General features: G+C 52.2%; 2 protein-coding genes across 2 annotated transcripts; both read right to left on the bottom strand.

The window, feature by feature from the left end:
• Positions 1–5,771: 5,771 nt before the first annotated feature.
• On the bottom strand, positions 5,772–8,754 carry VTN77DRAFT_2525 (uncharacterized protein; the record flags this gene model as incomplete). Its single annotated transcript, XM_069418374.1, has 4 exons — positions 5,772–5,842; positions 5,947–6,149; positions 6,206–8,242; positions 8,303–8,754. 4 exons carry the CDS (start codon positions 8,752–8,754, stop codon positions 5,772–5,774), a joined length of 2,763 nt encoding a protein of 920 aa, XP_069279151.1.
• A 1,248-nt stretch (positions 8,755–10,002) lies between these two features.
• On the bottom strand, positions 10,003–26,256 carry VTN77DRAFT_2524 (uncharacterized protein; the record flags this gene model as incomplete). Its single annotated transcript, XM_069418373.1, has 3 exons — positions 10,003–11,457; positions 11,535–20,696; positions 20,776–26,256. The coding sequence occupies 3 exons, from the start codon at positions 26,254–26,256 to the stop codon at positions 10,003–10,005; spliced, it is 16,098 nt and encodes a 5,365-aa protein (XP_069279150.1).
• Between the last annotated feature and the right edge of the window lie 66 nt (positions 26,257–26,322).

Raw genomic sequence — 26,322 nt, 5'->3', positions numbered from 1 at the left:
CCTTTCTCTCTCTTTCATTCTTTTCTTTTCTTTTTTTTTAATTTTTTCTTCCTTGGTGTATCTTACTACTCGCTTACTACCTACTTACTACTTACTACAAATGAATTAATTAATAGTTAACAACATCTGAGAGATACATACGTACATACATACCTCATACATACTTCATGTACATACCTAGCTAGCTTCCTACCTACCTGCCTTACCTACCCTCGTGGCACTTTTCTTACTCTTCTTCGAGCAGAGACAAAAGCTCCTAGGGTCCACGGCCAGAGGTAAGGAGGGCTCTCTTCACAAAGATACTTATTTCATCTCTAGTCGGGCTTCCACGGGTGTATCCATATCCAATCTCTGCCGGAGCCATGTCATCGCATCCTCGACGCCCTCACCAGAGGTCGCAGATACTAGACGGAAATGCTACCCCATATAACATAAGTAATTAATCTTAGATTAGAATCCAGCATGGTAACAGTAACTTATTGAGTGTCACATACCCAGTCAACATCAAATTCGTCTAGTTTCAAAGCTGTTGACCTGCTCTCTAGCCTGTTCTGCGTTGTATTTTGTGGGAAATGAGCGGATTTTTTTTTAAATTTGTTATATCATCACAATGTCCATGTACTGTATACAAGGGGGCATATACGCACCAGTTCTTTCCCCTTAAAATTCACCAACACCAACACCAACCACGGACTGACTCCCCTGCTTAACGGTAAGATGGACATACCGCCCGATAAAAAAGAAACCTTCCCACTTGACAGAAATCTCCATATTATCAATCCCGCAAGTTAGGGGAGCTGTTCTGGATCGGCACGATTAACCGACCAGCCAGACAGACAGATCAAGGCATCTGCGTCAGAGTACTGGGCAGTATTCTATATGATGAACCTATGCCTGATGCAGCTATTCCTAAGTCTGTGGAGACAAAATGGAATCGGAATCGTTGCGGGCTTCTTTGTTCATTACGGCTGCCAGTGTAGATATGCGAATTGCTGCTGCTGCTGGTGGTAGCAGGATAGATCCACAAGCCTGGAATTTTCTATCAAGTTCTTTTTTTTTTGTACCGCTCTATTATTATTATTGGCTTCTCGCTATTCAGACGCTGAGCTTAAGCAAGTCCCATTTCCTGACACCGTCTAATAGGCCGATTGTGGCTACTTTGAAGAAGAAGAAGAGGAAGATGATGATGATGATGAACATCGAGAAAAAGATCCTCGATGCTTCTCAACCGACCCAATCAAAATCAATATAATGACCAGCATGTACTGTATGTACATCCTCAGCCATATGGTAGCCGCATTACATATAGAAGATCAACATATTAGATCAGCAGCTATGGAACAGATCAGACGAAGGACTGAGCAAACATTTGTTTCAGAAGCAATACTGTTTTTTTTTATTAGAAATCTTCTTACCCCATTATGCAGTGCAGTTGCCTGCAAACAAAACAAAAAAAACCAGTCTGTCTACAACTAGTTGGTAGCCCGGGATGGCCTGATTACTTGAGATGTAATTATTTGAATGAGTTGAAGTATTTTATTATATTATTTATATTATTTATATTACCTGATAGGTATTGCGCATGGCTAGAAGAAAATATTATGCAGCTTTTCTTTCTTTTCTTTATTTGATTAATTAAGAGAAAAAAAGGTTATTTTATTTTATGGCCTCAATCTTCTTCCATTATCCTGCCGAGAGTTACTCGTTTAGGAAATACTTTTCCATTTCCTAGGTACCTTATCAGTCAGTCCTTTATTTAAAGAGCTCTGGGGTTCTCGTTCGGTATGTACTCCTAATACAACAAAAGTCATTTTTTTTCATCTCTATTAGGATGGTCACACATATGTATATACAGATCAGCATTAATTATCTTTCATGAATAATGACCGAGTTCGGCATAGGAAAGAAAGCTGGTTTCAAAAATTTAGATTGATACCATGACCATGACTTCCGAGTACAGACTTGTCAAGAGCGTCAGTCATAATAATGTACCCAAGTTTGCTCTCTTGCACTCCGTCCCATGACACAATCAACCAACATCCTGATCCTCCTAGGAGGATTGCCTTTCCTTCCCAAGTAAGAAAAAATTCATTCCTCCGCATGATATTTTACGTAGCTACCTCTGTTCTGGAGCGTAGGCCTAGCAGCTATCCCACTGACACCAGCCACTGCTATAGCAGCACTCCATCTGTCCATCAACACACGACCCGCACTGGCGCTTTTCGAGGGCAACAGCGTCAGGTGCTGGCACGGGATTTGCGACGGCGCCGACGGCAACGAGAGTTGCGAGGATGATGGAGGTGGTGATCTTCATTTTAAGAGATGGTGAAATCGATTCCTATATCAATGAATAAAAACTGGTCAGGACAGAAGTCTTCTCTTCATATAATATATGCTTCGGTTAAAAAAAAGAGAGGGAGGGAGGGAGGGAGGGAGGGAGGGGAGATATACTCAAGTGAGGAATGTGTGTATTTGAGATGGGAATCTCTTTGACTGACGTCTGGATGTTCGTTCTCGAGTCTTTTGCTCCTGGTCAATATTGAATATTGAGTCTGAAACTTGAAACTGGGTGACGGGGGGATATGACGCCCAATTTATGGATTTGAAACCTGGTCAGCTTGCTGTCCGATTCAACACCCGGCTTCCTTCTCATGCATCTTCCTTTAAAGTTTTGCATCTTCGTATACGTCTCGGCTAAATTCACGGAACTGGGTCAGATCAGATCAGAATTGATCAAGTCCAGTCCAGTCAGCGACGCAAGTGATCATTTCAGCTCAGCTCCTCGTCTGTCATCCCAATCGATTCGGACAAGCCTCGCCCCTCTAGCTTGCATTCATTCCCTGCAAGATAGATAGCCATCTTCTTCAACTTGGTGCATTGCGATCCGATGAACGTTTCATATTTGCGATTTTTTTCTGATTTGATCTGATTCCATTCCATATCCCTATTCAATTCTGTTCTGTTCTGTTCTGTTCTGTTTCAACCATGGCTAAACCAATGTGCAGTATATTGCCAGCAGGTTTGGCTGGCATGTTTTGAGGAGGGCTTTCTGTCCCAGAATCTCGTTAGTAGTCTTTCATAGATGAGCGAGAGTATTTTCTAGCAGCAGCACGGGCCCTGCTTACCGGTTCCTTTCTCATACTCAGTCAAGCCTGTAACTATAACCTCAGCCGAACTAAAGTATGCGGTCAGCTTTTAAGGCATTATTTGATTTTTTTTTTGGCAGAGACACTAGATGCGCCTCGAAAGAAATATCACTTTCGTCTGAGACATATGGGGTAGGAGTTAGGTCTTAACAAAGGATATGCAAGATTTATTCATGACAGACAGACAGCAGGAAAGGAAAACAGGAGATTATATATATTTATCTTTAATTAACAGTGCTTATTTCATGACTCTATGTATGTATGTGGTCAACATTTCCGTTTCTTGCGTGCTCTCTAAAAATAGACTTCATGCCAGCATCCTTATTACTGTATTATTTTAAAGCAGTTTTTTTTTTAACGCTTGATCTGGAACTGAATATTAGCTTCGTCCTTTCTACTCTGTATTTATCCGGTTATTTCTTGAAGAACTTAAACTTCGCGGAGTATCGGAAAGATCGATCCACTATGCGCGTGTCATCTGGGGTATGTATAGTACTAAGAAAACGTGCGGGGTATCTAGATAAGTTTCATGGCACTGAGATTGATTATTGATGGCCTTGCTTCAAGAACTTACGTGAGACTACATAATCCATACAGTGCAATTTTTTTTCCCTCGAGCTGAGGAGCTTTCCCTTTCTCAAGGGAGGGGCCGCATTATTACATAGCGCCAGGGAGACTACAAGACTACAGTAATATCCATGTAGTAGGCTGTTTCCTACTACAGTTCCTTCTATAGTGTTTCCTTGCATTGGTTAGGGACCATGGATTATGGACAGTGTTGTTTTTAGCTAGTAAAGAAAATAGCTTACTATGGTAGAGTAGATATCCAATCAGTTTGCCTAGAAGTTTATAGAAGACAGTCTGTACTATACTATAGATTAGATCTCATTTGTTGAATGACCACACGCCTAATTCCTCACCTACCCCCATCGTACTTGGACTATGTCAAGAGTCTCGGCCTTTCCCACCAAAATTCTAGAATAACTGCCACGCGCCATATAAAATATCAATACCATGTCAGATATCAGCGTATGTATGTACTTGGTCACATGTGGACGCACAGGGTCCACAATGAATGACAAGGCTGGGGTATACTAGCAAGGGATTTACATTAGGTCACAGTATATATAGATAGAGACTGTCAGAGCTTGTACTGGGCAGCTACGTAACAGCCTAATTAATAGCCGTTGTCTTCTGCTCATCTTTTTTTTTCTTGGCATAGATAGGAGATGCCTAAAATACTATATTTTGCCTAATTTGGGTATTATATATATCTAGGGGCTTCATCTTCTATATCTGGACTCTGTTTCTTCGGCCAGTATATAAGTATATAGAGTTAGGTTAGCACACCCTATACTATAGGCATAGCTATGAATACACTAGATAGAACTCCTAGTATAATCTAAGAAAAAAAAAGTAATAATTAGAAAAAAAAAGATAAAAAAAAAACCACGGTGACCGACCAGTTTAGTTTCTACCTCCTTCATTTGTTTTCTTCAGGTACATACTTGCTTGCTGAAGTTCACGGGGGAGATCACCTCTACCCGGGACTCCTCCCAGGCGCTGACAATTTCATTTTTCAGCGTTGAAATATTCATCAGGTAGGTACAGAGGACGGACTCATATTCTAGTTATATATATATATATAAAGAGAGAGAGAGAGAAAGAGTATACATATACACAATATATATGTATACCATATGTATGTACATGTGCATGTACATACAACGTCCTTTAATGAAAGAAAGACTGAAAGACTAATATAACCAGACCAAACAAACAAACAAAAAAAAAGGAAGGGACGGAAGAAGAAGAAGAAGAAGAAGAAGAAGAAGAAAGGAAGGCTCGTCTATCTATGTATTATCTATCTCTATGGGGGTCTCACGCCACACTTGCTGTGCTTTTGCACACTCACATGCAGGGAGGGAGAGAGACTGACAGAGAGAGAGAAGGAATCATAACCCCAAGAACGAGGAATAAGGAATGAAGATTGCAGTCGCAACACAAGATACAATACACATCACAAGACACAAGACTAAGGAAGATCCAAAAGGGGAAAAAAAAACAAATAAACAATCCAATTTTATTCAATGAACCAATCAATTAGTTGATTAATTAACCAAACAAAACAAACTAAACCAAGGACGTAAATCACCCAGTCAGTAGGACCGTACTCTATCACTCCAGAAAATGAATTCTAGACAATAGACAAACCAAGAATGGGCACATACATAAAAGGGGGGGGGGGGGGGGGGGGGGAAGGAATAATAAGACATAGAATGACTGCGTGGTCTTAAGAGGATATACGTATGTACAGCACATCTATCTAGAAGAGGGGGTTGTTTTCATATACATAATTTCAGAATGTCAGCACCGTCCAGTGCATGCATGGTCATGTCGAAACCCTCATTCGACAGTTGTATATATAGATGGAATAATGAGGATCTGGACTCGAGAGAGTAGGAGGGCCGCGCCGTGCTGCGCTTGGCCTGGCCTCCGCATGGTATCGTGCTGAAAGACAAAAGATAAAGCAAAATTTGAAACAGACTGTACAAATCATGATGGTATCAATCCTGCCATGTCATCCAACCAGATAGTTGTACATATGTACTGTTGAGGTCACGTCTAGACAATTCGGTAGACTCGTTTGGCGACATAGAAACAGACGACTCCAAAAAAGACCAGGCCGGCAGTGACTGGTTCGAGTCAGTGACTGACAGCTGGAAAAAAAAGGGGGGGGGGGGGGGGGGGGGGGGGGGGAGAGAGAGAGAGAGAAGAAAGAAAGAAAGAGGGTGCATACTCGACCAGAACCAATACAGATTATCGACATCCTGCCCCGGAACCTTCACGTTCATCCCCCACATCCCGCAGATGATATTCATCGGCAAGACGATAGTTCCCAACACAGTCAGCTTTCCCAGCACGTCGGCGGTCCGCTCCTGGCGCTCGTTCATGAGAATATTAATCTGAGCCAGGTAGTTGGAGTGGGCGCGAGACAGCAGCCTGTTTCAGTTAGTTGTGGCTCTCGACAGACCCGTCAGATAGAAACTAGTACTCACGTCTCGTAATGCGTCAGGTTGCTCGTCATGGTCATGATATGATCCTGGATGTCCCCCAGATACAAGCCAATCTCGGACTTGGGCGCCACCTCCCACTGCTCGTTGCACCGCTTCGCAAACCCCTTGATCACATCCGCCTTATTGCTCAGCAGCCGGTACATGCCCATCACCTTCTTTCGGCACTCGCCCACCCGCCGCAGCATGTCGCCGCCGGCCGCTGGCGACGTCCCATCATCGTTGCTATTTGTGTCATTTTTCTTGTGGCGCTGGTGGAATTCCTTGTCCACGTCATCCCGCGAGTGCATCTGCATGATCGCGTCATCCACATCGTCGACTTCATTCTCGATCGACTGGATGAGCGGGCCAAACACGTCGGTAATGTCGTCGATCAGAGCATAGCAGATCCAGTCCGAACTTAAGATAAGATAATCACGTAGCTGCCGGATGCGCCGACGGACGTTGGCCGGGTGCGGCGTCTGCGAAAAGTGGAAGCTCAGCACGCCTTCGCGGAACACGACGACGTACATGTTGACGGGCTGCAGGTAGTTTTCGCTGTTGGAGTCCTGCTCAAAGGTCCGGTAGTTCAGGAAATAATAGTGCCGGAACAGCTCAACCTTCTCGCGGGCCTCCTGCATCATGATATCCTCCGCCGTCAGAGCATGGATCCCAAACGTCTTGGCGATCACTCGCATCTCCGGGTCGGTCGGACACAGAACATCCAGCCACCACGTCGGACGTGGCCCGTAGCGTTTAGGCTTAGGCTGTCGCGGCGTCTGCTGCAGGAACGAGGTATCGGTGTCGGACCGCATGTCGAGCTGGCTGGACTGGAGATGACTTTCCTTCTTCGGGTCGTTCTCGCTCCGCGCAGGAGGGACGCTTCCCGGGCCTTGACTTCCCCCGGAGTCCTGACCGTTGCTGGGCCGGTGGCTATGGTTGTTCGTGTGGTTCATCTGGTGATGAGCGCCCGGCTCGTAGAGCGATATCAGGTCTTCATCTTCCTCCGACGAAGAATCCTCCAGCTCCGGTGGATCCGGGATGAAGAGCTCCCGGAAGCTCCCTCCCGGCTGAACGAGCTCGGAAATGGTCTGCGCGTGGATGGTGCTCTGAAAATCCTCATTAAAATACGTAAACCGGTACGGGGCATCCTCCTCTTCTCTCCGCCATCCTGCATACTGGGGACGTAACCGGCCCCCGACGAGCACGGGCTCGCTGATCTTCTTGACCCTGAACTCTCCGCTGCGCTCTTCCTTCTCTTCGCGGCTCCACTCCTCTAGGACGGCCAAGTCGGGCCATTCCCGTCGTCGACGGCGCCGCCGCCCGCCCACCTCGTCACGCGATGCTTCCGCCAGTTCCGTTGGGAAACAGACGTCTCCCTCGGCAGGCAGCGTGATGGTGCGGCGACGATGAAGAGAATCTTGAGTTGGCATGCGCGGGGATGGCGGCCGCGACGAGTCTCTAGAACGCTTGCCTCCTCCCCCTCCCCCTTCCATGTCGATCACCACATCATGAAGTCGACTGGCAGAGTCCCGACGGGTGTCAGGAGAACGGGGACCGGGAGGGAATTCAATGCCGGTGACCACAGCATCGTCATATCCCATATCAGCGATGCCGGTCTTGGGACTTCCAGGAACGGAGGGCGGGTTATTGACATCGTAGTCGCGATCTTGTTCCTGGGGTCCCGCGGGACTTGGTTTGGAGGACAGGGCGCGACGGGAGGAACTGGTGTCGAGCGACGGCCTCCGCGGTGTCCGGGAGAGATACGATGCCGTCCCGTAGTCACCACGCGAGGGACTCGAGGTGTAGTGGGAGGCTATCAGCGGGGTGCGGTCATCCATCTCTTGCTCTTCCTCTCCCTCATCTTCTTCAATATCCTCGCTCTCAGATCGATACGGATGTCTCTGACCGGAACGAGGTCGACGCGCAGTAGCGCCCTCGGCGTTGCTGGAAAAGAAAGATGCTGTTCTGGTATAGGATTCGGGACGGAAGGACTGGTTCAGTCGGCTGTCGCGCCGGGCCCGCATCTGATGCGGCTGATTTCTGCAAATTATAATGCCATTAGTATTGATTTCGTACGAAACGGATAGCTTGACAGCCTACCGATGATCCAACAGCGCCTCGCTCTCCAAACTCGTGGTGCTCAGATTTCGTCCCCGATAGAACGGAGGCCGCTCTCGCGGCAGCTCCTGGGCTGAACTACCCCTATCCGAGGTACGATCTGCCATGATCGTGCCGGGATGGTCCTCATCTGCCGCGATAAAGGACGGCCGACGATTGCGGCGTCGACGATGACGGTTTTTCTTCTTCTTTTTCCCCGTCGGTGGCTGAGAGTTCTCGGGTCCCGCAGGTCGGTTCTGCAGCGTGTCGTCCTCCGACGTTCCGGAGGCTGGAAGCTTCGCGGGGGCCGTTGCAGGAGAATGGACTTGTCCTTGCGTATTGGCATGTATTTCCAGCAGACGACCCAGAGTCATGGGTTGTTGCTGCTCCTGCTGCTGCTGCTGAGACGGGGAGTGGCGGGGACCATTCCCGGCCGAATCTGGATGGGTATCCATGAGGGACCGATGTATCTCGACACTTTTTTCAGCGGTCGATCAAAGGTGGAGAGAGAGCCTCGATGCTCCTCACCATGGTCGAGAAGGTAGAAGGCGACAGAGTGGCGGATGACGTCGGGGCAGAGCGGGATGGAGACAGGACCAATTCATGAGCCGAGAGACGGTGGACTCGGGGATCACGAACGGATGATAAAGAATGCCGGTGGATGAGATGAAGAAATAACTTGGATGGACGATGAAGGCAAGATTGGCCGGGGAGAAATCGAAGAAAAGGCGGGTTTGAAGGAAGGTTGTGGCCCGATGCGGATGTGGATGCGGATCGGTGAAGTCACCTGAACCGCCCGCGGACGGCGACCATGGTAGTGGGCTGAAGATCCGACGACTATCGGCCCAAAAAGGATTAATAGCAGATCCAGATCGTCAATGGACGGGGAGAATAAATCGATATCAAGGGGCTGATCTCCAACGAAAACTACAGACGAATTCCGGAATCAGTGCTGACTAAGAGGGTGGATGCACATGTCAAGTGTGCATGGAACTCAACCCAAATAATAATATTCCAATCTCAGTGCAACTTCTTAGTGCAGGCATCTTGATGCTGCATTCCATCGTCGACATAAATCGAGATCTTTGATGATTTATCAGTCACTCGTCGATTATGGCATATTACTCTATAACAGACTCATATACTGGGGGAGGTATATCAGGTATATTATAACACCATTATATTCCATCCTAGGGGGAATATATGTTTTCTTGACAGTCGTAGGTATAGTAGAATGAAGTATGAGATTCGTGACTCGTCATCAGTCATAAAACATAAACACATGCAGCCTCAAAGACGAAAGAAAATACATCACATGAATAACAACCCATCGTCAGTAATCCACCGATATCAAAAAAATATATATAATTGCTAGATCCAGAAAAAGAGCAACGCATCATTATATTCCTTCCAACCAATCCTCATTCCCCTCTCATTTTTTTTATTATCAGGTATTTGTATCCACTTGAGTAGTGCGTAACATTAACGCCAAACGCCACTGGTCTTGGTCTGGACATGACTGTGACTAGAATCCGTCTCCCAGAACGTACTTTCCCGAGTGTGACGCCTCGAGACCGGGATGGACGGATCCATTCAGCCTTCTTATTCCCCAAAGACCTTGACCATGAACAAAACCCAATAATAACAGCACAACCGAAATATCTACCGCAAGGGTATCACCAGAAGAAGCAAAAAGAAGGAGATTAGATCATATTACCCGTGTCTACCGACTGCCCCATACTGGACATCGACTGGTTGTTCGTGGAAATCCGATCTCTCTCATGAGCCCGATCACTCTCCGGCCGCGCCACAAGCACTTGCGCCGGGCAGACGACAATCTCCTCGTCGCCCTCCCCTAAATCGTTGCCCTTCTTGACGACTAGCGGGAACAGCACTAGCCGAACAATCGCCCCCTGTGCCTCGAGCGCTTCGTTGGACATCGTCGCGCCGCTGCGTTCGTTCATCAGCGACGCATTGAAAACCACCTGGCGGGCCAGCTCGCCCTGTGCGTCGTACTCTGGTTGCAGTGGCGGCAGCATCACGTACTCGGCACGCTGCGTGCGCATCTCGATTGCCAGGTCTGCCGCCCGTCGCAGCACGCCGCGCAGCGACTCGAGGAGTTGTGCCTCCGCCGTCGCGGGCGGTGGTAACAGCTGCGACAACGTGCCCATGATCTCCAGGGCAACAGCCTCAGTGTCACTTGCGCGCTGCTGTGCAAAACTCGGTCGCTTTGACAGCAGCGTCAGTGTCAGCGCCCGCCAGTGGGCGACGGCGCGGCGTGGTCCAAGCTCCGCCAGCTGCTTCTCGAGCGCCTTGAGCTTCTGGCGCTGCTCACGGTCCATACCGAACAGGTACCTCGTAAAGATATACTCCCATATCATCGCCATCACCACCGCCATGAAGACGTCGCGCCGACGCACACGGTCGGCCAGGATAGCATCGACGTCAGACCCATCTAGCATGGCATTGTCGAACCGGTCGGCGACGCTCTGGTCACGGACCTCAGCCAGCCGCCGGCAACGTCGGAGGTCGGAATGTTTTGAGAAGCGTAGCACCCAATGCTGGACGTGCTGGCACAGGCGCTGGCAGGCGTTTTCAAAATAGTCCTCGTCACGCACTTGGAGCACATCATCCGCGGTGGCAGCCACAATCTGCTGCTGGAGCTCTTGTACCGTCTGGCGTGCGGCTGCTAGCTCATCGCGGAGCTGGCGCAATTCTGCATCTTTGTCTGCCAGTGCGGTCGAGATGCGTTTGTGCACGGTATCTTCCATGCTAGCAGCCAGCTGGGCGTGCTGCGATCGCAGGTCCTCGACTTCGCGGGCGTGGGATGCTGTCAGGGCCTCGTTCTCGTTTGTTAGCCTTTGTACCTCCCCCTGCATCCATTCCAGCGAGTTTGTCAACCGCGCAATCTCTGCTTCCTTGTCGCGGAGGTTGGCGTCGCTCTGGTTCAGCGCCTGGTCACTCTTGCGGCGTGCAGCGCCCATGTGGGCCAACTTCTGCTCCGCCTCTTCCTTGGCTGCGACCAACAAACGGTTCTCCGAAATTAACTGGTCGAGACGTGCTTCGAGTTCCTGGAGATGCTGCATGCTCTGGCGACGACGGACACTGGGGGGCCGCGTGGGCGACCGCGGGGAGTTAGGGGTCTCGCCCCATCCTTCCTGCGGAGTGCAAGTCAGTCAGTCACTCAATTATCTTGAAAAAAAAATAAAAAAAGATAATTAGATCAAGAACTCACATAAACATCGGTCATGCCGCGCAAAGGGCGCTTGCCTTTGTCGGTGACAGGGTCGTAGGTGGATGACGAGGGGATCTGCTCGAGGAGGTTGTGGAGGTCGCTGGGGAGTTGAGGGGGATCGAGTGGCTGGGAGTCTTCCGTTGCCGAGGGGGCCGCCCACCCCGCCTTATCGTTAGTCTCCACCGAACCAGATCGCTGCTTATCGTTATCTTTATCTTTCACCTTATCTGGGCCCGTGTCAAGATCGAGATCTGGATTATTTCTGTCGCTGCTTGTGCTTTTCTTCCGATGCAGCGAATGTCCGTCCTCGGCTTCCGCCGCACGATTGGCGGCTGCTGCTGCTCGCAGATCGCCACTGAGGCTGCGGTTGGCCCGTCGAAGCGACCGCACGCTGCCCACGCTGTTACGACTGCCGGGGCGAGGAAGGACGACGGAGTCTAGACGTGGAGAGGATGTTCTCAAGGAGCCATCGTGCTCGCGGATTGGTTCGAGAGGCGTCCGCGGTGGTGAGAGATCTGCGTGATCTCCTAGTAGCGGTCCGGGAGAAGGACCCCGCGGGCGCTTGGAGGGCGTGTCGTCGTCCAGCGTCCAGCTATGCGTAGGGCCGGTGTGATGGCCGTGGATAGAAGTGGTGCGACGTAGGCTACCGTTAGAGGATGGTGCAAGGCGAGTCGGAGGTGTGCTATTGCGACGATGGCTGTCTGGAGTAGGATCAACGCGCATTGAGGGAGATGAACCAAAGAGGATCGAGGAAGAGCGATCCTTGGATGTCGCCTCGACAGGGGACGGAGCAGAATCGCGTACAGGCGTCTGGTCACTCAAGGGCGGTGTAGGTCCCTTGTCTTTTGTCGGTTCTTCACTCTCATCCTGCCAGTGAATCTCGACGGCACGCTCCTGCGTCTCGGTGCCGCCGTCAGACAGCACAGTGACGTCGTAGGACGGGTCAACTTCGACAGAAATGTCGAGAACATCTGAGGTAGAGACTGGTTCTGGAACAGGGGATTTCTTCTTAATTTCTGATGGTATCGTCTTGGGAGATGGTCGGCGGAATTTGACTCGCTCTAGGTTAGGGAAGATGCTGGCAATCCGGCTCGTCGATGGCTGCTGGGCTGGCACTGGCGGCGAAGATGGACCTCGACGGGAAAATTGTTCTGGTTCTGAATGTTGAAAGGAATGCTCTCCAGTCATGTCCTGCTCGTACGAAGTGGATAGATCATCCTTGAGACTCTCAGATTTCCTGCCTGTCTGGCCCTTCTTATTCGACACCACCCACGAGTCTCCAGGCTGCGAGTCCTGTTCGACCGTGTCTCTTTTTGGTGTAGATTGTTCCACAGTAGGCTCAGCCGATACCGCAGAGTCAAGTAGGCCAACTGCGGCGCCCACTGCAAGGCCCATCTCAAGGGCTTGTTTCGCCTTTTTGCCCTTCGTTGTAGGTACTGTCCCTGACTCCTCAGGCTCAAGTTGCTCATTTGGAAGCTGAGGAGCTGGGACTGTTGTATTTTCTTCTGTAATGACCTTGTCCGGTTCAGGTACTGTCGATTCCGGCTCTTCAATAGAGTGTAATTGTTGCTCTTCCACAGGCACAGTGACAAACTCTGCTTCAATCTCTTTCTGCTTCTTTTCCTCTTTCTCTGCCCGCTTCTTGCTCTTTTCCTTGTTTTGTTTGCTCATTGACTCTTCGGGCTGTGTGGATGGTTCTACTGGAGCTGTTGTAGTCTCCTCAAACTCTCCGACGGCGGTTTCTGCCTCACGCTCCAGAGAAGGGCCCTGCCCACCAGTATCCCCACGTCCAGGTTCTGGTGTGATCAATAGAGCGTCCGGAGACGACTTATCTTGCTGCATATCATTCGCAGTAACACTGCGATCCTTGTCCTTATCAATTGAGAACCACGGGTCGACGTCCTTAGCGACAGGACCAGTTTCCGTAGTTGCTGGATCGGCTTCTTGTTCGTCCTTAGGGAGTTTGTGCTCCTCTGGAGCAGGAGGATTCGCCTCGACAGGCGCGGTGGCCTCTTCCACGTGAACTTCACCAGGCTCCGAGACTAGCGAATCCATCCGCTTCTTCTTTCCCTTCTTCTTCTTGGATGAACTGCGCGTCAGGAGGATCTCATCATTCTGGGAATGTGCTTGGGCAGCTGACTCTTGCGACACAGCCTCGAATGGCTCCTGCACAGCCTGGATATTCATTGGCTCTGTGGCGTTCGGGATGACCTCAGATTCAGGCTGCGATGTCTGCTCTACAGCGAGAGCCTCCTCTTTTGCTTTCTTCTTGTCTTTCTTAGATGGTTTTCTCGAGACCGGCCCCTCCGATACCTTGTCTCTTGGCCGCTCACCAAACTCAACGGCAAGATCATCTTCCTTCTCTAGCGCTAGTCGATGTGACCTCTCTTCCGACTCCTGTTGCGCCTGGAGAGAAACAGGTTCCTCAGTCAGCACTGCACCAGCGTTGTCCATGTCTACATCTGCAGATTCTTTGACAGGCCCAGACATATCAAACGGATCCAGCGAGACAGAGGCTGTCGCGGACTTTATGTCTGCTGTTGGCGCTGCCAGTGGCTCGTTGACGGGATCAGAAGTGGTCTCTTCGGCGACGACTGGCATGGGCTCATCGACAGAGAAGCCACGGCCCTCTTCGGGAGTAACAGACTTGGACCATTCTTCTGCCTGCGCCACCTGAGTATCTTTCTTGCCTTTCTTTTTCTTCTCCTTCTTCCCCTTCTTCGTAGGAACTGCCTGGAAATCCTCAACTTCACCTGCTCCCTCTCCCGACAGTTCTTCGGAGGAGTCTTCCTGCGGCTTGCCGGTGGCCAACATCGATTCCGATGCAGCTTCGGAGACTTCTGCAGTAGCCTCCATAGGGGCAGGCTTTTCATACTTCGGCGGCTGAGATAAAGGGAGATTCGACTCTGCGGCAGGCTCCGTAGAAGCAGGGCGCCTTTCTGGTACAGGTTCAGAAACATCCTCCAAGACTTGCTGATCTGCTGATCGACCTAAATCGAGATTCTTCTCCATGGTTTCAACAGGAGCAAGCTTGGTTTCTGGAGACTCCTTCACTTGAACACTTTCCTCACTCTCGGCGATCTGCCCATATGTCAACCGCTTCTTCTTTTTCTTGCTCTTCTTCCCGCTGGGAGCCGGTGCAAAGCCTTCCTCTTCGACAACAGGCTGGACATCGGTGTCTGTGGTTGACTCCGCAGGCGCAGATACAACAACTTCTTGTCCATTAGCAGCCGCATCTTCTGCACTGGCGATGGGTCCGTTGGAGGGATCTTCAATGGTCGCCACTGCTTCTTCTGCGTCACTGGTTGATGGGATTTCCTTGACCTCAGCAGACGCTTCAAGGGACACCGACTCCGGCTGCGTTGGGATCTCTCTCTCCTCCAGCAACGTTGTCTGGTCCTGTTGATTTTCCTTATCTTCCCCATCTGCGGCAACCGGTTTCTCGGGTTCAAGAGCAAGCTCCTCTTCAGTCTTTCGGTGTTCGGAGGGCCTTTGGGTTTCCTGCGCCACATCACCCACGACAGACTCTTGGGTTTCTTCGGCGGCAGCTGGCGGCGAAGTCTGTTCCTCCGGATTTGGAATCTCACCTACAGAGGAAGCAGCCGATTTGCGCTTCTTCTTCTTCTCCTTTTTGTTCTTCTTGCTGGGAGCTATCGAGGAATCCTCTTCGTTTTCTTGCTCTGGTGCAGCGGGAGTGGTAGCAGGAGCACTCTCCGTAGGAGGTATATCCTTCACCACTTCCGCACTCTCCTCTGCAGCAAGTGACTGGCTTTCTGTCACAAAATCCGACGTCATTGTCTCACGGGCTTCTTGGTCTACTACGGAAGGGGCTTCTGGGAGGGAAGAAATTTCGGGTTCAGGTTCAGGGGATTCAGCAAAAGTCGGGGAAGACACCGGGTAAGGACATTCCTCTTTCCGGGGTTCTACCTGCGAAGAAACCATGTCATTAGTCCCATCGAAGTCTTTTTCCTTCTTGCCAGTCTCAATCTTGTCGGAAGACTGAAAAGTTTCTTTACCGTCGGCTTGAACAGGCGTCTCCTGCATTGCGGTCTCGGGCTCCTGTGGCTCCGGTTCGTGAACGTCTTTCTCAGAGGACGTTGCCCGCGTGACGATGTCTCCGGCGGGATCATCAGTTGCTGGAGTCTCTGTCGGTTCGATGACTGTCGTCCTTGTCCCTTCTTCTGGAGCAGCTTCTGCGACTTCGTCCACCCAGGTTACCGACCAGCGCTTCTTACCCTTCTTGGCCTTTCTCTTCTCCTTGGCCAGCACGAAGCCTTGACTGTCATCGGTAGTAGACTTCTCGGCTAGCGGATCAGTATCCTGCTCCTGGGATTGAACACCCTCTGCGCCCGCTTCTTTTTCTTTCTCGCCTTGAGCCTCTTGCACGGTCTCAGCGGTGGCAGCGGGGTCTTCTTCCATCCCGACCAAACTCTGCCGTTTCTTCTTCTCCTTTTTCATTTTTCTCTTGGCCTTTGCGGATAAGAACTCCTCCTCTGGTTCCGCAGGAGTTTTCGGTTGATTCTCATTTTCTCCATGAGTTGTAACTTCCGTTTCGGACGTTATGGTCGAGTTTTCATTTTTAGGAGGCTCGACAGCGGGCGTAGGCTCCGCTTCTGCTGTTGATTCACGATCGCCAGTCCCTTTATCTGTTTGAAGCTCGGTCTCATCCGCAGCTACCTCCGTCTCGGGAGCTTCCGGATTTGCTTCAGTGGTAATTGTAAGCTCCTGAGTTTGTTCAATGGCAGGAGTAGTCGACTCTTCTACCTGGGCAGGTACCTCATCCCCCTGCAGCGATTGTCGCTTTTTCTTTTCCTTCTTTGCCTTCTTCTTGGACTTTGCGGACTGGGGCTGGAAATTTTCAGCATCTTCTTCTGCCAGTTTCTCTATTGTTGGAGGTTCTGCTGCTTTAGTTGCTTCGAGAGGCGTCTGAGAAGGTTCCGCGACTGAAGTCGGATCGACGGAATGGATGGCAGGCTCCGTAGGCTCCTCAGGCTTCTCGGATGTCACTGTCGGCTCCTCATCCAAAGACAAGGGCTGACGTTTCTTCTTGTCCTTTTTTGCCTTCTTCTTTGACTTTGTAGACTGAAACTCTCCATCTTGCTCCCGGAGATCCTCAGCTTGCATCTGCCCAGTACCAGCCTCGGGTGGCTGTAATTCTGAATTATCCTTGTCAGGCATGTCCTCTAGCTGCAGAGTGTCAAGTGCCGTCGATTCTTCTCGAGAAACAGATACTTTCACATCGACATCCTGAGTCGTAGGGGCTTCTTCCACACTGGGAGGAACCGTAGCAGTCTCAGTAGAGCCTTCACCAGAATCTTTTGCAGAGTCTGGAGTTGGCTCTTCATCTAGTACGAGAGATTGTCGCTTCTTCTTGTCCTTCTTTGATTTCTTTTTAGACTTCGTTGTTTGGGACTCTTCCACCAGCACTTCGTCTTTTGCGGGAGGCTTTTCAGTCGATGCAACCTCAGTCGCAGGTGTCTGCTCTTCTGTAGGCAGTTGTGCATTTCCCTCGACCTCCAGAGCCTCAGACTGGGATTGCGACTGTTGAGTGCCTGGTTCACCTCTCTCATCTTCCTGGCTGGCGGAGGTACCTTCGACTTGCGAAGGAGCGTCAATTTCAGAAGACGTGCCGACAGCCTCTATCGTTTCGGGAGTGGGTTCTTCATCCAAAGAAAGGGACAGCCGCGTCTTCTTCTCTTTCTTCGCCTTTTTCTTTGACTTAGAAGGTTGAAACTCTTCAACCTCACCCTTAGGGGGTTCTCCGGTTTTCTCAGGCTGAGAAATGGAGGCTTCTGTTGGGACAGCTACATCAATCTCTTTATCTGCCACTTCTGGCGCAGCGGACTCTTCTCGGGGACCTTGTTCGTCCTGAGAAGGACTAACGGCGGCTTCCTCAACAGGTGGAACCTCCTGAGGAGTCTCATTCTCTATCGCAGAAGCTTCGGTCGATTGTCGTGTTGTTTCGTCAGGAGCCTCTTTGGGCCGCTTCTTTTTTTCTTGCTTGGCCTTCTTTTTGGACTTAGCAGATTGAAATTCTTCGAATTCATCCTTCGGAGGCTCATTAGTGGTAGGCTCCACTGGGACAGCTACTTCCTCTGCGACTTCCTTGGTTGTCTCCTCAGTCGGAAGAGGTACAGACACTGTGTCTGATTTCAGTGACTCTTCCTGAACAGGCACGTCAGGCACGTCGTCTCGACCGAACTGAGCTTCCTCGACACCAGCTGCTTCGTCGGTCGGCTGTAGAGTGTTCTCCGAAAGCTCCTGTTTTGGTACTTCTTCCTTGGGCGTTTCCTCAATGGGAATGGACTGAGATTCTGACACGGCTAGTTGTTCTGGCGTATCTGATGCTAGTTGCTCTTCCTCAAGAGGCACCTCGTCTTGAGCGGTGACGGCCTCCACACCAGTTTCATCGGATGGTTCGAGCGTCGCCTGGACAGATGGTTGGGCTGGCTCCGAAGCAGGCTCTTCATTCCATAACTGTGACTGGCGCTTCTTTTTGTCCTTCTTGTTCTTTTTCTTCTCCGCGGTAGTCATGGTTAAGTTCTCGCCTTCCTTCTCCTCTGTGGTCTGCGGTATTTCCTTGTCGGCGGAGTCCACAGGTGGAAATGATTCACCTGTTTGGGATGCGGAGACCTTTGCATCATTCGCGGTCGGCGGCTGCTGTATTTGTTCCACAGTGGATTCTTCGGATTTCTCTGGCTCCTCATTGGGCACCGTTGTAGAGGCCAGACTCTGTCTCTTTTTCTTATTATCCTTTTTTCTCCCGTTTTTTCTTGTTGCGGTCGAGCTGGTTTCTTCCTCAGGCTCCGCACGCATATGTGGTGTGCCGCCATTGGTCTCAGGTTGCTCCACCGTAGGGCTTGACCGCATCTCCGTTTCCGCCGGGGCGGTTTCCATGACACTGACCGCTTCAGCACACGTTGTCTCCACATCTTGGCCAGCCACCACCCCAGTGTTAACATCAACGCGAGTTTTTTCTTCACCCGCATTTTCAATTGCGGGCGATTCCTCTCGGAAAATGTCAACAGGTTTCTTATCGCTAGCAGAAACCAGAACAGGTGCCTGTTCTTCAACAATGGCGATGACGGGCGCTGCAATTTCTTTATCTTGCTCAGCAGATTGGGGAGAAGGTTCGGCCCGTTCCGACTGGGCTTTTGGAGAAAGCTCGTCGTCGCCAGGTTCCACTGAGGGAGCCTCTGTCGCAACAGCTTCATGAGCAGTAGTCGTCGCCTGCTCATTGTCCTCCGCATGGCCAGTGTCAAGGTCCACACTCTGCGTCTTCTTTGCGGCCTTCTTGTCTTTCTTTTTCTTCTTCTTGGAAGCAGAAGTAATTGGCGCAGAATCATCGACCGTGGCCTGTTCCGCTGGTTGCACAGTCAGATGTTCAGGTCCAGAAATGATTTCTTCGCTACTTTCCTCTTTGAGTGACACTGACTCGCGCGTCTTTGCATTTTCTGCTGCAGCGAGCGCTGCCTCGACGACATCCACGAATCGCGCTTCATGTTTGTCGGAGGACGGGGGAAGCTGCAGCTCCTGCAGCTCCTGCTCTAGCTCCCTAGGCTGTTCTTGTGACGTTTGTTCTCCTGCCTCAAAATCTTCCTTACCATAGGTGTCCTGGCTGTCCAATGGCAAGCCATTGTTTTCATCGTTATCAAGGCCAGGAATTGGCTTGTGATCTACGTCAGCCTTCTCCGCAGCCGCTGCAACCACTGCATCGACAATGGCAGCAAACCCTGCTGCACCAGCTTTGGCGAAGGGGGATACGCCGCGCGTTTCGGAAGGCTGGTCTAGGGATGGTACAACTTTGTCCTGTACCTCCCCATTCAGTTCGACTGTTGGCACATCATACCGGTTCTCTTTCGCTACGGACATTGGTTCGGGCGCTTCTGTTTTCTCTGGAAGCGCTATCACTTCGTCTGCTTCGTCTTTCTCTTTCTTTTCAACCCCCAGCCGATGATCGACGGCGGCACCGACAGCCGCGTCCACGACAGAGGCAAAGCCGGTACCTGTCAAAAGCGACGAGAATGCATTTGACGGAGGTTTACGTTCTTCCTCGCGTCCGTCGGAAGGAGGCGTTGGAGGTCTAACACTATCATTTGCTGCAGCACTAGAGTGCGTCTCCTCTCGCTGGATGTTGTCATCCTTGCCCCCCACCAGCGAGCTTTCAACGGAAGGCAAGGTCTCCAGAGTCGTCGGTAGTCGCACGACTTCCGGGTGAAAAGTGCTGGGATCTTGCAGGAGCTCCGAAGGTGAATGGAACTCATACTTGGGCTTTTCCTTCTTGACCGTAGGAGGACCGATCTGTCTGTACGTGGCTGGGGTTGGTGTCGGCTGCTGCAAGTCCAGAATATCAGCATCGTCCGCAGAGGCGCGGTCGGTAGAGATCTGCAGTCCAGCAGGCGTGCGTCCCCAGATATAGGCTGAACTACGGCCAAAGGCTTGATATGTGTCATACTGCCAAGATGGTGGTGAATGGGACGCGTCTTCGACTCCCTCCCGGAGATCCTCGACTGACGAACTCGGTGTTGTCGTCTTGCTGGAGGGTAGGGATGGCAGCGGACCCTCTGTCTCTGCGTCCCATTTACCAGAACTGTGCCGCTCCACCAGCCACAGGGGCCGATACTCACGCGCATTCTTGAACTCAGTCGAGCTGGGCCGACGGCGACCCTGGGGAGGCGACTGAGCAGGGGAGGTCACTGACTGGCGATGCTGTAAGTTGGGAGAGGCAGGCGGCTTGCGGAAATGCAATGGAACCGCTGTGGGAGAGTCCATCATCGAACGACGCCTGGACCGCAGCCCTAGGTCCTCGCTGGGACCAACAGAGGGCGGTCGACTTCGAGATTTGGGAGGCAGATGGACCTCTTTCTCCCCTGAGGCAGGCGAGACTGATTGACTTCTAGATCGTTGAGGTTGCTGCTGCAATTGGCCCTCTGTTCGCTGCAGGTGATCGAGAGCAATAATTCCCAGCCCCGTTGCGGCAGCCAGAGTAGAAGAGGCAGGGAGGAGCCCCGAAGCACCACTGTGATCATTACCATCTTTATTAATGCCCTCGGCACTAGTGGTTGTCGGCAGCATCTCGGGGCGCTCCTCTAAAAAAGACTGCTTCTTGTCGTCATCTTGATTCTTACGATCATCATCATCATCGGCGGCGGGCTTTTGTTCCTGTAAATGAAGAACAAAAAAAATTCAGCATGTAAAACTTCACATAAAGCCATAGAACGAAGAAGAATTAAGAACCTACCTTCTCAGACGTGCTTCGGCCCGATTCTACAATCTCCTCGTATCTATGCCGTCGCCTTTCCTCCCTTCGCTTCCTACGAGACTTGTAGTTCTCATCCTCAGCTTCGCTGTCGGCAGTTCTTTCTCGATCTCGCTCTCCTTCACCAGGTTGGTCCGGCACGTCGCGTGACTCGCGTTTGTCCGAGGAGGACGAGGGGGGCTCCACTGTGCTTCGCGACGAGCCCAAAAGACCGCTAAAGAACCCGCCACTTTTCTTCTCCTGGGTCTTATCTTTGTCTTTGTCCTTGGAGGTGGAGACATCTTGACTTCGAGTTAGACGTTTTTCGCGGGAATCGTCGATCTTAGCCGGCGACGAAGCTGCAGAGGCGGTCTCATCAAACGCACCGCTGTCGCGCTTTGACCGGCGCTGGCGTCTACGATGTTCATGGTCGTCATCATCCCCATCAGGAACTGAACGACTGTCATCGTCGTAGGGTTCTTCGTGGCTTCCACTGTGACGCTTGGACTTCCTCCTGCGCCTCTTCTCGCCAGACTTCTCAAACTCGCCCGGCTCAGGTGCAGATGCCGCAGTAGACCTGGTATCGTCCGCGGGCTCTTCATACACGTCACTGTCCTTCTCCGACTTCTCGTCTCGCTCTCGCTTATCATCGGAGTCGTCCAGGGTGGGTACGTTATCATCGCCAGACTCTTTCTTCTCATTCAGATTCTCAATCACTTCGCGGGCAATAGAGGGTGGGGCTTCGTGAGATACAGCACCCTCCGTATCTCCCGACAATGTCGGCCCCATTGTCTCCGGCTCCGCAGTGAATTCCTGGCCTTCGATGAAGTGATAAGGTTCCGAAGTCTCTCCAGGAGACTGTGTGTCGGGCTTCGAGTCCGTCACAATCGAATCGTTCACCGTTTCAATGCACGGAGAGCGGTAAGTACATGGAAGCTCAGACCCTGGAGGGGAATCCCTTCGGTAGTACTTCACATCATCCGTCACGACGGCAGGATCAAAGCCAGCCATGGCGGCAGTCGCAGCCAAAGTAGCTGCGAATTCAGGATCATCGCCAAAGCCGCCGGGCATCTTACTGTGAGAAGTCGCATCGTGAGTCTCCTCCGGGCTGGTAACGGCTTTGTCATCGCCTGTCTCTTCCCTGATAGCTGTGACGACGGAATCACTGTTCGACTGTTCAGGCACGGTCTCGGCATGGTGATCTTGCCCTTCCATGAATTCGTCTTTCTCAGAGAATGGAGTGGGAACCTCGTATTCGTGTGTCTGGTGGTTCCCCCACGACACGCGTGTTGACCGTCCGCACTCTTGAGCTGCTTCGTCTTCAGCCTTTCCGCCTGCTGTTGGCACTGGAGGAGGAACAGGAGAGTGGACATCTCTAACAGATCCATCCTGACTCTGAGGGGGAGTCGGTTCGATGAGAATCAGTCGCGGGATGGGCCAGGGGAGATCAGGCCTCCTGGAATCGCTTTCAGAGTCATCTCTTTCGCCAAACAACCCCATGTCCCGAGTGTACCTCTCACTAGCGGGCACGATTTCAACGATACGCGGGGACCCCTTTGCCGAATCGGAGCGGGCCGCGTGGTCGTTGGCGCGGTGTCGCAGCTCCTCTGGAGTAAAGAACTCCTGGTAGCTATCGTAGACAGGGCTCGCGTTCCCGATAATCCGGGAGGCTGCGATTTTTGCGATTCGTCTCTCCTTCGTCTTTTGCTCATCTTCCTTTTCGGCTCGTCGGACTTCTTCATTGCGAGTTAGCTCGATAGCGTCGTCGTCTCTCTCGAAAGCACGACGTCGCTCTGAACGCCGCTTCTCCCGAAGCTCCTCATGTCGACTCTTGCTAGACGGCGATTGACTGTCTTCGAAGGCTTTGTCGGCTAAGGCACTGGCAGCAGCAACAGCTCCTATTGTACCAGCTACGGCGGCTGGGCCAACCCACGAGGAAGAAGAGCGATCGTCTTTTTCCTTATTCTTCTCACGTGCATCCCGCGTGACGTGGGCATCCCTACCGGAGAACGCATAGTCCTCGTATCCTCTCCCTTGCCGCCGCTCTTCATCTTCTTTCTCCCGGTGGCGTCTCTCGCGGCGTGCAGCAGCGTCGCGCGCCGCCTTCTCTGCTTCGGCCTCTTCACGTAAGCGGCGCTCCTCTTCCCATTTTCTTTCCTTCTTTTCCCTACGCCGAGCATCTTCTTCCCCCTCGAGCAGTCGAAGGGCTTCCTCGCGCCTCTCTTGTCGCCTCTTCTCACGACGACCAGCTCGCCGCTCCTTGTCTTTCTGCTCTTCGGTCAAATCGAATTGAACAGTTGCCGAATCCTTCGTGCTTAAGCGATGATGCTTCAAGATGGAGGACGGGGTCATGTCGGAGGGAGCTGTTGGGAAAACAGGCGATGAATTGCTCCGACGAGCAGACATATCTCGAGTCACCTTTTCTTCCAATTGAGTAGTGTATGGAGAAGTGGGTGAGTGGGCAAAAACGGGGGGTCCTGTGGGCGACGTGTAGTAAACCGATTGAGAGACTGGGGCGACAGGCTGCGGTTGCTGGATGATAATCGGCCCAGGCCGGACGACAGGTGGTTGCGCATGTGGAGATGACGACGGGGACATGCGCCCCGCCTCAAATCGAGAAGGGTCGGGCGTGGGGACAGGATAGACCTGTTGAGGACTGTTCGTCCTGCTTGAGGCATCCCGTTCCTCTGAGACACCAGGAGAAAATTGCTGCTGCTGCTGCTCCCTCTTCTTCTCCTGTTTCTTGCTGCCCGATCTCCAGGGCCAGAATGACGGGCCAGAGGATGATATGACGGACTCCTGGCTGCCAAAAAGCCCACTATCACCGTATGCCAACGCCGATGACACGGAGTCTTCCGAATCAGCATCCTCCCAATCATCATCGTCATCGGCGGCCGCGGCCGTTGAAGGTTCGACTCGGAGAGAGCTTTGATGCCGGTGAGAAATTTTCTTTCGGTACGAGCCACGGGCGAGCTCTCGCGCTGCAATTCCGAGTTCCAGGATCTCTGCGTTCACGTTCCGGCTGGATTGCTTTCTGCTGGACGTACTCGACCTGCTGCTCACACTCGGCCCGGAGATATCGGAGCCAAACACCAGATCAAGGTCGGTCGAGGATGACGAGTTTGCCCAAGAAAAGAATCCCCGTTGTTTCTTGCTATGACGCTTCCGTCGATTGGCCGATGGTGCAGTAAAGAAGGCCTTGAATCCACTGGTTTTGGATTTGCGACGTCCCTCGATACGGAGGCGCTCTGGCGATTGCTGTTTCCGATGGTGAGAGGATTCCGATGCTGCGGCCGTCGCCGCCATCAACGCTGACCCGACAGCAGCGTCCAGCGCCTCCTCCTTGAGACCAGAAGACCGCGATCTTGATCGTGAGCGCGATGATCGACGGGAGATCTTGTAGGAGGGGGTCTTGGTCTTGGTCCGTTCTCGAGCCACCGAGAACTTGCTCTCATTTATTGACATGTTCTCGCTGCCATCCTTCGAGCGACTGCGTCGAGAACGCTTCGTGACACCACCAGAGGTGGAGCTAGCCTTTCCCGACGATACTGCGCTCGTATCGGACGCTCTCGATTCGCGGCGGTGTCCAGATCGGATGCTGTATGAGTCCTCAAAGTCCTTGGTGCTGAAGAGTGATTTAGCCACATAGCCCGCCAGTCCCCCGATCAGAGCTCCTTCACTCCACCATGAGCTCCCTTTCCTCGACTTCTTCCGCCGGCTCTCGTCATCGGAGGAATTGTAACGATTCCACTTGTCCACGCGGGTGCTGCTGCCGTAGCGATCGACGACAGAGGACCGCCGCCGCCGATTGTAGTGGTGCTTTCGGGGTGCATCTCGGGATGTGGTTCCAGGCTCAAAACAGTATTTGCAGACGCCAATGGCCTCCGTATAGTCCTCGAACCTGCCTACACCTTCGGGATCCCTCCAGAAGTCGATAAATCTGCGCAAGAGCCCATGGTGTTCCTGGTGGTAGGCCAGCGATCCAGGCTGATTCGGGCCTCCCCCACCTGAGGAAGAACTCGCAGGGGGTCCTGGAGTAGGCTGTACGCTCTGTGCGGCCGCTGCGTGCGGACCCGCATTACCATTAGAATTATAGTTACCGGATTGAGGAAGCTGTCCGATACCGTACGAATCATTGCTGTAGCTGTGATGAGTCGTGTCTCCGTGGTTGGAGGCGGAGTGTTGATGATGGTTGCTCGTCATATAACCTGCCGCGGCGCCCGCGGTAGCTGCGCCCAATGCTGCACCCATCCCATGAGACGCTGGAGCGCCATTCTGAGCCGGGATGGGTCCCGCAGATTGGCAATTCAACGAGCTGGACAGGCCTCCCGACACCTCTGAGTAGCTCGAGCTCGTCTGGTTGAGGATCTCCGAACTGATTCCATATGTCACAGCTCCAGCAGCAGCGGCAGAACCCCCGGAGGAGGGCATGCTCGGCTTAGATGGCTTCGAAGGCTTCCCTGGCTTAGATGGTTTGGAGGGTGTGGATGTGGATGTAGATGTAGATGGCGGCACATCTGAGGTGCTGGTGGAAGCGCCGGTGGCATAATACTCCGCTGCAGCGCCCACCTGTCCCAAACTGCTTGGTTCCGGGGGAGGATTGGGGACGGGAGACGGAGGCTGCAGATGCGGCTGAGCGCCCACGATGAGATCTGGTGGACGTGGGCAGACACCTGGCTGAGTAGCTACAGATTGACCCTGATCCCCATAATAGTCGGCGGCTGCGCCTGCTGGGTTGGGCGGACGGTAGGGTTGAAACTGGTCGGGAAACTGTTGCTGGACATGAGGGTCGAATTGAGGAAATGGCGCAGGGGGCGCACCGGGCAGAGTAGTATCAAACTGCATAGGAAATTGATTAAAGCCGGGGGATGCGATCTCTGCCGCAAAATGTCCCGCCACTGTAGCAGTCGAGGTCGGAGATGCTCTCGTCAGGTCTCCGAGGTCGTCTCCGGACCGAGTGCGTGGGCGCTCTCGGCGACTGCCATCTCGATCTCGACCCTTGTCACTATCTTTCTCCTCGGAGGAGCGATCCTTAGTGTCCCTGCGCTCCTTTCCCCTTGAGTCGCGATCTCGATCCTTTTTGCTGCGCTCCCTGCCCTCCGAGCGATCGCGATCGCGTCTTCGGTCTGCTGTCCTATTTCGATCCTCCTCATCCACATACCGCGGTGGGCGTTCGACGACGACGGTATCTGAGGTAGTAGAAGATCCGGGCTCCGCGGTGAAATAGGTCGAGGCAGTCGACTCGCCCGCGATGCTAGGAGGAGCTCTGCGGCTGCCAGTCAGAAAATCGCCCAAGCCACGATCACGGTCGTCACCCCATGTGGACTTGCGGCTAGAGGAACCAGTGGCTGCAGCGGATAGCTTGGAGTCGGCGTGGCGGCGGGAAGAGGAGGTCGTCGGGGTAGAACGGCCATCGTAGTCGCGACGAGACGAGCGGGAGCTGGAGTCGTTGCGACCGCCACCTCCCAGCAGAGCCCTGAACATGGCGGTGTGGTGACTTGGGAGGGGCTGTCTATCACACGATGATGCAAGTCATGAGATATGGAGTCC

Source organism: Rasamsonia byssochlamydoides (assembly GCF_041956645.1).
Source record: "Rasamsonia byssochlamydoides strain NRRL 3658 unplaced genomic scaffold VTN77scaffold_19, whole genome shotgun sequence".
NCBI classification, from domain to species: domain Eukaryota; kingdom Fungi; phylum Ascomycota; class Eurotiomycetes; order Eurotiales; family Trichocomaceae; genus Rasamsonia; species Rasamsonia byssochlamydoides.
The sequence above is the reverse complement of the archived record's forward strand: the minus strand, read 5'-3'. Positions and strand labels throughout refer to the sequence as shown.